The 10438-nt window shown below is 53.1% G+C and overlaps 1 protein-coding gene across 1 annotated transcript; it reads right to left on the minus strand.

Moving 5' to 3' along the window:
• Nucleotides 1–1113: 1113 nt before the first annotated feature.
• Nucleotides 1114–8284, minus strand: Kirrel2 (kirre like nephrin family adhesion molecule 2). The gene is made up of 15 exons (XM_027941266.2): nt 8233–8284; nt 7888–8037; nt 7170–7319; nt 6843–7003; nt 6294–6444; nt 5939–6044; nt 5709–5857; nt 5318–5445; nt 5101–5233; nt 4717–4817; nt 4352–4571; nt 3525–3623; nt 3142–3242; nt 2591–2656; nt 1114–1449 (listed from the first exon to the last, which is right to left on the minus strand). Exons 1-15 carry the CDS (start codon nt 8282–8284, stop codon nt 1114–1116), a joined length of 2103 nt encoding a protein of 700 aa, XP_027797067.2.
• Between the last annotated feature and the right edge of the window lie 2154 nt (nt 8285–10438).

Genomic DNA, 10438 nt, shown 5'->3' on the forward strand with positions numbered 1-10438 from the left:
TGTTTCTGTTTGCAGCTCTGTGTGTGCATGTGTATATATATATTTGTGTAGTTGTATATTTAAAACATCTAGAGTGTTAAACAGGTAGCAAGGGACTGAGAGGTGGCTCAGAGTTTTGGCTCCTACAGTCACCTCACAGGCTAGGGTAGAGGAAGACCCTTAGAACACATTTGATAGACCTCTTCCTTGAAGAAGAAAAGTAATAATACCAGGAAAATCTTCCAGACATGCTTGCCTGTTTGGCTTTCTTTTTTTTTTTAATAAACATAAATATTCTTATCCCCAGAGTCTCCTTCATCCCCACAATGATAGTTCTCACCCTATCCCCACTGTTTGAGTTCAGCTCTTTCTGAGTCTTTAAGGAAGGTGGAAGGAATCAAGATGGCTGCACTTCTATTGGCTAAATAAAGTGCTTTCAGGGAAAGCCAGGACACAGTGAGAGTGTCTTTTTTCCCCCCTTGGTGGTGATACTGGGGATTGAACCCAGGAGCACTTTTCCATTTAGTTACATTAGCAGTCTTTTTTATTTTGACAAAGGGGCCTTGCTAAGCTTCAGAGGTGGTTGGAATTACAAGCATGTGCCACCATGCCTGGATTATGTCTTCCATCTTGATCTGCCCTATACTATCTTTCTTCTCAATGCAAGTCGTCATCTTGAAATATATTTCCTCAGTAACTAGAAATGACTTCCATTCCTGCCCCTAACTTTTATCACCCTCTGTCCTCAACCTCTGCAAAGGGTTGCATCTTGAATATCTTTGTGTGTGTATGTGTGTGTGTGTGTGTGTGTGTGTGTGTGTGTGTTACTGGGGATTGAACCCAGGGCCTCTTTCAGACTAGGCAAGTTCTCGACCACTGACCTACATTCCTAAACCCTTGAATACCTTTTACACCGCAGAATAGGTGGGCACAATGGCCATATTGCTTCCACTTGGGGCATTTGCTTTGGCTGAGTTCACTATGTATAAATGATCCTGATAATTGTAATGATCCTTCCCCCCACTTGATATTCAACTTTGGAGGAATAAGGCTGTCATCCTGTTCTGGTCCCTCAGAAATCTGAACAACCCATTATGGCAAGTTGAAAATCCCAGGACTCTTCAGTTGGAGATGTCACACATGAGTCTGGAGACGTGGGTGGCTTGGCATGGGGAAGGCAGCATACGGGAAGGGGGGAGTCCCGGACGCCAGCTCTGGGGGTCCAAAGGGTGTGGGTTTGATGTAGTTGGTGAAAGCTCGGGGATGAGGTGTGGTGAGATAACCTGCCCGGGCTCTGTACAGTCTGCAGGGGGGAACCATGTCCAGGTGTGGGTTGAAGTCATAGAAGGTAGGGGTCCCTGGAAGTCCAAGGGGGGAGGAGGGTGGCAGGAAGAGGCCTCCTCCTGGAGCTTCACCAAGGCTCAGGCTCACACTGACCCCTCGCACCTTGTAGTAACCGTTGGTTGGGTCCTGAGGGGACAAGTGGGACTTGGATTGGTAACACATATAAAAGTACAGGGAAGTGAGGATCAAGGATGGACAGACAGACTGAGATAGATTCCAGACCTACAGAGACGTGAAAAGACAGAAGCAGGAGCAGGAAAAGACCCAGAGACAGAGAGACAGACATAAAAACTGGCAGAGAGACAAAGCGAGACACAAAAATAGCCACAAAGACAAAGGGACAGGAGACCAGCAGAGAAAGATAGAGACAGGGACAAAAAAGAATGAGACAGAGACAGAGGAACAGGCCTACTGAGGGGAGGGTGGTGGTGCAGAGGAGGGGGCAGAGGGAAGGACAGCCATTCATTCATCTGCCTAATAGCCCCTGGGCTTTGATTTTATATCATGCCCTGGGCCACTCTGGAGACATGTCCAGAGGAGGCCTGGACCTGGTCTTCATGGAGATTTCAGGCCAAGAGGGAATGACAAACCCCCAGATAGAGCAGAGCCCAGAGAGGTCAGAGATGTGACTAGGAAAAGAACAGGCAGTGACTGGGGCTGACAGGGGACCCTTTGGCAAAGTGATCATGCTGTGACAGGAAAGCCCAGGACAAAGTGGTTATGGCTGTGATGGAAAAATTGCAGGCAGAATAACCAGGCTGTGATGAGAAAAGCATGAGCTTCCTAGAATAGGCAAAATCTGGGCTGAGACTGGAGGAATAAAGGAGGGAATTAGATGGATGTAGGAAGGTGGAGGGTTTCAGGCTAAGTGCAGAGGAAAACGATGGGGAGGGTGGGGACTGGGGCTGGAACCAACAGGGCTGTCCTGAGGTGGGATCCCAAAGGTGGGATAGGTTTGGGGAGATGCGAAGCTAGTATGGGACCTAGTGGGTGGAAGGGGCCTGGGAAGACCATGGATAACCAAGGAGAGACATCCAGAAGGCCTGAAACATGACTGTGATGGGGGAAAGGATGTCTGGTCAGGACTCAAGCTGGAGACTAAGGCTGGGGCAGATAAGTGGAATCAACAAATAGTGCAAATTAGAGCTGCACAAGTGATAGATCCCAGGTCTAGAGGAGACAGAATGAAAATGGAGGAGACAGAAGCAGGGAAAGAGTTATAGACACAGTGAAGAAGCCCCCCACCCCGCACCCTCCCGTTCCTCACCTTGGTGTCCAGCGCCCCTTCCTCATCCAGAACTAGGTCACTATGGTCTGTGTGCACAGTGGGGCCCTGGGGTATGGAAAATAGTGAGAGGGAGTGGTTAGAGGAGCCTCCTGACCCAATTCCAGATCCCAAAGACCTTCAGCCAGCCAGTGGAGGCCAGGCCACAGCGTCACTTGGGAACAGGAATCTGGACTCAGGACAAGAGGCCAGGGGATATATTGGGCCTAGGAAATGATACGGTCAGGGGCATATGTGGACTGCGGGTGCATTTGGGTCTAGGATCACTGTTAGGACTGGGGCAGTATTTTTTTTTTAAGAGAGAAGGGGGGGGGAGAATTTTTTTAATATTTATTTTTTAGTTTTCGGCAGACACAACATCCTTGTTTGTATGTGGTGCTGAGGATCGAACCCGGGCCGCACGCATGCCAGGCGAGCGCGCTACCGCTTGAGCCACATCTCCAGCCCCTGGGGCAGTATTTGAGTTTGTGGGTTGGACTAGGTTATTATTGGGGTCTGGAAGCACAGTCAGGTCTGGGACCCTTTCATCTTACCTGTACCTCACCGCTGCCTGTCTCCTCCTCTGGGCCCCTTGAACTGGAGCCATCACTGCTTCCTGGGATTCGCACCAAGTTCTTTTGCTTGGAGAAAGAGGCTGCAGCCCCAACAGTGGGAGGCTGAGGTGAGTGATGGGCAGAATCACAGTTTGTGGGGATCAATATGCCATAACAGAGTGGACTGGGGTAGATTGGGTGGGGAGTCTGGGAGCCCATAATAACCTTGTCTTGGAAGTGGGTGGTAACACTGAGGACAATGTGAAAAGCTGAGGAGAACCAAATTGTGCAGGGGTAAGTCCCAGGGCCAGCAGTCAGTGGGCAGGGAATGTGTGGGGCTGGGGGCTTGGGGACTGGAGACTGGATCAGGCACTCACCCTTGCTGTGGCGCCAGCAGCAGAGGGCCACCCCAGTAATGACAATAAGGATGGTTGTGGCTGTAGCAGCTACCCCAGCCACCAACTGCACAGTAGGCAGCAAGTCTGCAGGGAGGAGAAGGGGCATGCTGACAAAAGACTGAAGAACAACAGGGAAACTGGGGCTCAAGGCTCAGGCTTGAGATCTCTGGGTTCAAAAGTCCATCGAGTCTGGGAATATCCAAGGTGTTTTTTTTTGTTTGTTTGTTTTGTTTTTTGTTTTTTTTGGGTTTTTTTGGGCACTGGGGATTGAACCCAGGGGCACTTACCACTGAGCCACATCCCCAGCCATTTTTTTTTTTTTTTTTGCATTTTATTTAGAGACAGGGTCTTACTGAGTTGCTTAGGGTCTCACTAAGTTACTGAGGTTGGCTTTGAACTTGTGATCCTCCTGCCTCAGTCTCCCAAGCTGTTGGGATTACAGGGTGCACTTAGTTTTGGACTTATGAACTCATGAATCTGAGGTTTGAAAGGTCTCAGAGTGTGTGAGTTTAAACTCCTGGGCTTTAGAGAGTCAGAGTTTGAGGAATCTTTTATTTTACAATTTCCTACATTTGTGGGCTCCTTTTTTTGGAGTTCTTAAGTACAAGGAGTCTTTTGGTTTAGGTTCTGTACTTGAGGGAATTTATTGTTTGGGGGTCTTAGGATTCAAGGAACCCATAGTTTTGAGGTCCCCAATGTTTCGTGCTCTCTACACTTGGTGATCTTATTCTTTGGCGGCTCTACTCTGGGAATCCTGGCATTCCTGGGGATTGAAATCCCCAGATTTGGGGGTCTTTGAGCCAGTGTCTCACCTCTACGACCCAGGCGGATCCGGGTGCCTCCCTCACCCAGTCGGTTTCGGGCACTGCAGTTGAAGCCACTGCTGAAGTCGGACTCCTGGGTCCCGGAAATGTGCAGCACAGAGATCAAGCCTGGACCTTGTCCCCGGTAGCTCTCTGGGGCTGGGAAGGTCTCCACCAGGAACCTGCCTCTTGACCCTGCCTCTAAGAAGCCTTCATCCCAAGACCAAACCTGGGGACACAAAGTAATGAGAGAGATCACTGAAGAGACTGGGGACGGAGGGAAGAAGTGGGTGGGATGCTGGGAAAGTCAGAAAAAGTCACAGCAGCTTCAGGGGTGTGGCTGGGCAGGTCAAGGTAGGAGAACTCTTCCTTACCACAGCTTCTGGGGCTGGAGAGGAAAACACTAGACACTGGAGGCGAGCAGGGCCCCTGAGGAAGGCGGGTGCAGAGTGCAGGGCCATCACTACCGGGGGAGCTGGAATGCAGATTGTGGACCACTCAGGAGAGGTCTCGCCCTCCCCAGAGCCGATTCTGAATCAAGGAAGACCAGGCCTGAGCACTCCCAGCTAACCCCAACCAGGCAGTCCACGCCCCTCAACCTACTCTCAAAAGTTTCCCTTTCAACAGAATGGCCTGCAATCCCCACGCCCCCATCTACAAAACTTTCAAGGTCATGCCCACTCCCTTTAGACCTCACCCCCTTTGACCACTTCCTATCCCATGACCCTCCCGATCTCTAGAAAGTCCCTCTTGCTCACCATTCACGGTCAGCCTAGCCTCGGCTGTGCCGCCCCCCAGGCCCAACAGCCCCGGCTCAGCCCGGCACAGATAGTCGCCTGCATCCTCGGGTCCAACCGACTGAAGACGCAGCGTGGGCCCAGAGCTCAGCACCTGGGACAGTGAAAGGGCATCAGGGGTGGGACTTTGCGAGGAAGCCCGGCCCATGCCAACTACAGGCTCCCTATCGAACTTCACCTGCGCGTCCCCGCGGCGGGTCCAGGTTACCCGTGGGAGGGGGTTCCCGCGCCAGGCACAGCTGAAGGAGGCGTCCTCCCCCACGTCCACGGACATGGGTTCTGGCTTTGCCTTCAGAATCGGCCCAACTGGAGGAGGAAGAGAAGGGGGTCACATGGCTGGGGCAGGATAAGCCCCTGGTTTGGGATCAGCCTCTCGGAAACGCATATTCAAGGGCCTAAGTACACCCACAAATTGTCCACGTTTTACACGCCCCTGACCCGCCCCTGCCCCACTTTGGCACTAACCCAGCCCAATCCTGCCTATATGCTCTTTTTAGCCCCAGGCCTTCCCACCGCGCGCTACAGCCACTAGCCGCTTTGGCCACACCCACGGCCCCGCCCCTGCTCACACAGCACGTCCAGCGCGGTGCTGCGGTTGGCGCTACCCACGGCGTTGCTGACCTCGCAGGACACTGGCTCGGTCAGGAATGAGGCGTCGGCCACCACCTCCAACCTTGGTCCTCGGGCCCCAAGCACCGGAGAACCTCCCTTTGCCCACCTGCAGAGATGATGGTATTGTTAATGTCTCAGCCCTCCCCAAACGGTGCTCTGGCTGGAGAGAGGTAGTCTTCCTACTCACCTGTAGCCGGTGACAGGAGGTTGGGCTGTAGCCTGACACAGGAAAGTGACCTTCTCTCCCTCCTGCACAGTCTGTGGCTCAGCAGACAGAGTCACCACTGGGGGGTCTATAAGGATGGGACAATGGTCAGAGTGGGCAAAGACCTGGAACACCTTCATTGCTGACCTAGGTAGGAGTCCAGTCCCCAGACCCTCTAACCCACTAAGCTGAATCTGTACTTCCCTCCTTTCTTTGAGCCAGCAGTCTGGGCTTCCAGTTCCCAACTCTCCAATGAGCTGTTTTTCTGTCCTCTCCTGCTATATCAGATCCAGGAATCTAGGTCCCACCCCTCTTCCCCAGGGCCAACTGAACTCACACTGCAGGCTCAGTGTGATAGCTGTATCTCTCCCTGTAGGCAAGGCCTGGCTCCTGGCTCGGCAGACTAAGGTGGCTCCATCATCATGGCTGGAAGGGGTCAAGAATAAGGTGCTCTCCACTGACCCAGTGGTTCCTTCCTTCAGCAGGTTCTAGAGGTTATGGATAATAATAATGATTTCGTCTATCCCTTATATAAATGGTAGTACTTACTATGTGTCAGGCACACTCCTAGGCATTTACAGGTATTATTTTATTCAATCCTCATAATTATCCTATAAGGTACATACTATTAATCCCATTGTACAGATAAAGAAACTGATGGTCAGAGAGGTTAAATAACATACTCAATATCAATCAGTTAGCAAGTGACTGAGTCAGGATCTGAATCCAGGTGTTCTGGCCTTAGAGTTCTTATCTTGAATCACATTCCAAGGGTCCTAACCTTTGAATTCTTGCCCTCCCCTGCCCTGTACTCTGGGTGAATGATCAAAGTGGACCCTAAGTTTCACTGAATAGGCAAGGACCAGCAAAAGGATTTGGATCTGACCTGGTGGAAGGTGGTCCCCTCCAGCCGGACACCATCTCGAAACCATAGCAGCTCAGGGATGGGGCGGGCATCTCCATGGCTCTGACAGGTCAGATTTGCAGGAACTCCAACAACCAGAGACACAGAGGGGCCGCCCAGCACCTGGGGGGCTTCTGGGGGCACTGTATGGTAGATCTTAGATCAGAAGTGGATCCTGGGCCAAGAGACCCTCATCTTCTCAGCTCCAACCAACCACTTTCCTGGTCTTTCTGAATTCCAATACTCCTAGCTAGTACTGGCTGCAACCCTCGCCCCCAGCTCTTAAGGACAAGCGGGCTGGATCCTCACCCAGTACGTGTAGTTGGGCTGGTCGTGATCGAAGACCTGCTTGTGTAGCCTGACATTCATATGATGCTTCATCCTCTAGCTCCACTGGCCTAATGTGGAGGTCATGTTGGCCACTGGCTGCATTCCCAGATATCCAGTACCGAGACCACCCTGAAGTCAGGGAAAAGGCAGTCACACCATGGTTTGAGCTCTTGACCTCTGGTCTTCATCCCCAAACATACCACACCAAAAAATGGCCCACACATTCCATGGTTAGACACTTAAAAAGTATGCAGTAGACCCAGAGAAATAAACCCCATTCCCAATGCAGAGTCACTGAAATTGTGGGAGTGATAAAATCAGCAAGGAAAACAAGAAAATGATTGCTATAAACATAAGGTTAGAGTCTACTTCTGGGCTATGATAGTGGAAAGGAATAAGGGGCATTTGGGGGAGCTAGCAATGACCCAAGTTATTGATTACATGACTGTCTATAATTATTTGACAACTTGTCCATTTATGTTTACTGCACTTTTATAATATTTTACAGCAAAAATAAATAATCCCAAACTCTATGAGTCACCCCCAAAGAAGCATCTCAATAACCAGGACTCCCAGTGTTTACCTGATCCCATCAATTTCCCAAACTTGAAAACGTCATAATAGAAACTTCAGATACAGCCCAAGCCCAGTAGTCCCACTCTAGTGCTAGTGCTCCCTGAGTAGAGGACAGCCTCACCTGGCAGGTCCCTTTCTCCCCCTAGAGCCAGCCCATCCTTAGTCCACTGAACGAGACCCCTGTATGCGCCCAGAACACAGGGCAACCGGGCTTCCTCCCCCAGCAGCACCACCAGGTCCTCAGGCTGTTGCAGGAAATGGGGCGACCGGCCTAGGAGAATGGGGACAGCAGATCTGAGCTTAGCACATTAAAGAACTCCCTCACTCAGGACCCAGGGATCCAGTTCCCAACCTGCTCACTCTTCGCAGCTTCCAGAATTCTCCTCCCTCAGACCCAGGAGTCCCAGCCCCAAAGCCGTTGTCGGCAAAAATCCTCCCCATTTTCGTCCGCTCCCGTCTTGGGTACCTGCACGCCCTCTAAAGCAGAAGAGGAGGACGAGGAGGGCGGGGACCAGCATCCTGAGTGTGTGTCCCCCAAGGTCCACAAGACTTGCTGTTGCACTGGCTTCGCTCCAATTTCCTTAGTTGCGGATCTCTCCTCAGCCTGGAGGGGAACCCCCCTTGCACCCTACTCTTCGCCCCAGACTGGAGGTCCCCTGCTTCTGGCCTGAAGTCCTCCAACTTTGCTCATCCGCAGCCTCTGAAGCTCTGAAACGCCTGCGGGATCCGCGCGCTGGGTCTCTCGGAGACCCCAAGAGGGCCTGATCCCGCTGGCTCCGCCCCCGCCCGCCCCCTGGGAGAACCGCCCTCTTCCCATTGAGAAACTCCCGCGGTCTGGGCTCCGAGGAAACGGGCGCGGGGCGGGGGCGGGGGCAGCCTAATTGGGGTCTGGGAGCTGGAACACCTGGGTGCAAGAAGGGGGTCCTGCCTGGAGTGGACACCTGCGTCCTGCCGGCTTTGGGGAGAGTCCTGGGAGCGGGTGGTGAGGAGGAAGAGGAGCAGGAGCAGGAGGAGAAAAGGGAAAGAGTGGAAGAAACTTGCTCAGCCCGGGTCCTGCAGGGACTGTGATGAGTGGAAACCGAGCTATAAACGGGAGCCCCTGGGGCCTCGCCAGTTTCCGCGCCCTGGGGAGGCGGGGCCCAGGACTCTCGTGGGTCTTCGGGTCGCGGAGAGGGCACCCGGGTGCGGGAGGGTCAGCTGGGACCCCTAAGAAAGGGGCTTCGGCTCCCCACATCACACAACTCCTCAAAAATATCGCTCTGCTGCCTTGTTATTGCTGCAAACCGTAGCACACTCTAAAATCCAGGAGTCCAGGCCTCCAGTCTCTCCTTTCCCAAGACCCCGCAGTCCGCGCCCAGCCCCTCTCCCTATTCCGCGGGGGCCGGGCCCCTGGGCCTTGGTTGCCAGGCGACGGCTGGGAGGCGGCAGTGCCCGGGATGGGACAGGCGGGGAGGCTGGGAACTGCGCAGCTTGTACTGACGGCTCCATGAAGCCCAGCTGGGGCGTTCCCACGCTGCGCAGCTGGCCGAGCAGGTGGGAGGAACCCTGAGCTTATTGCGGGGGCTAGGGTCTGGAGAGGTGGGACCCCGGGTCTGACATCTGTGGACCTGTAGGGATTGAGGTCCACATTGAGATTCTCAGTTGCTCCTGGGCTCTTAGACTCCAGCCTCCCTAAATGGCAGGGGCTTGGATTTCCAGGACTGTAGGGACTGGTGGTCGAGATCTCTGATGACCTGAACTCCCGGTGCTTTGAGGCAAGCAGCATGGTGCAATTGGGTGATGATCAAATATCTGGTCTTAAGTCTTAGAATCAGTGGATTTAACCACAATCTCTCTCCCATCCCCATACGGACCCAGGAGGATTTGAAAAGCTACAGACAGAAACATCTGTCCGAAGTCCCGTGGGGGGAGGGAGGCGGTAGGATTGGAGACCTGAACTCCTGGGTCCTTGGAGAGAGGGGCTGGGAGCCTGAACTGCTGGGTCCAAGAGAGGAGGGTCCTGGGGGCCCAGACTCCTAATTCTGGGGGCATGAATTCCTGGCTTCATGGTTGTGGATCCAGGGCATGGATGTTGAATTAGGATAGGCTCAGATCTAGGACTCCTGAGTCTTGGGGAGGAAGTCAGGTGATGAGACTGTTTTTCCAGACACCTGACATCGCTTCCCCTTCCTGGCTCTCTGGGGTCATAGGCATGGAAAAATGGAGAGCCTGAGGTCCCTGGAGCATGCAGAGAAGGAAAACAGCCAAGGTGGAAGGTAGAAGATTTGTGCTAATTAAAGGTCCCAGCAACTGACAGCTCTACACCCTGACCTCCAGGGACACCATCTGGTGAGGGCCTCAGACAGACCCTCCCAGGTCTGCATCCAGCCCAATTCCCAGGAGGTGTGGGGGGCAGTTGGGAAAGGGAGTGTGGGAGGAGGGCAAGGAGTCAATAATGGAAAGCAGGGGAGAAAAACCACAGGGTGCATCAAGGGTGGAGCTGCCCCAGCTCAGGCCAGATGCCTTGCCTTGTTCCTGGAGGAGGATCAGATAGGGGGTCACAGGGAGGGGGAAGAAACATGAACCGTTGTAATTCCTGCAAGAGATAAGCAGACAGAAGGAGCTTATCCCATGCGAGTGTGTGTGTACACACTGGGGTGGGGAGGGCGGGCCAGTTAGCATATGGTTATAAA

This window comes from Marmota flaviventris, chromosome 18, assembly GCF_047511675.1.
Source record: "Marmota flaviventris isolate mMarFla1 chromosome 18, mMarFla1.hap1, whole genome shotgun sequence".
Taxonomy (NCBI): Eukaryota; Metazoa; Chordata; class Mammalia; order Rodentia; family Sciuridae; genus Marmota; species Marmota flaviventris.

What these genes read in the sequence shown, in the direction of transcription:
- Kirrel2 (XM_027941266.2), bottom strand. Translation starts at nt 8,284, where the DNA reads ATGCTGGTCCCCGCCCTCCTCGTCCTCCTCTTCTGCTTTAGAGGGCGT. An exon ending in TATCACACTGAGCCTGCAGT is followed by an intron (nt 6,045 to 6,293) that starts GTGAGTTCAGTT and finishes CCATCCTTATAG; the next exon opens with ACCCCCCAGTGGTGACTCTG. An exon ending in CAGGCAGCGGTGAGGTACAG is followed by an intron (nt 2,657 to 3,141) that starts GTAAGATGAAAG and finishes TCCATACCCCAG; the next exon opens with GGCCCCACTGTGCACACAGA.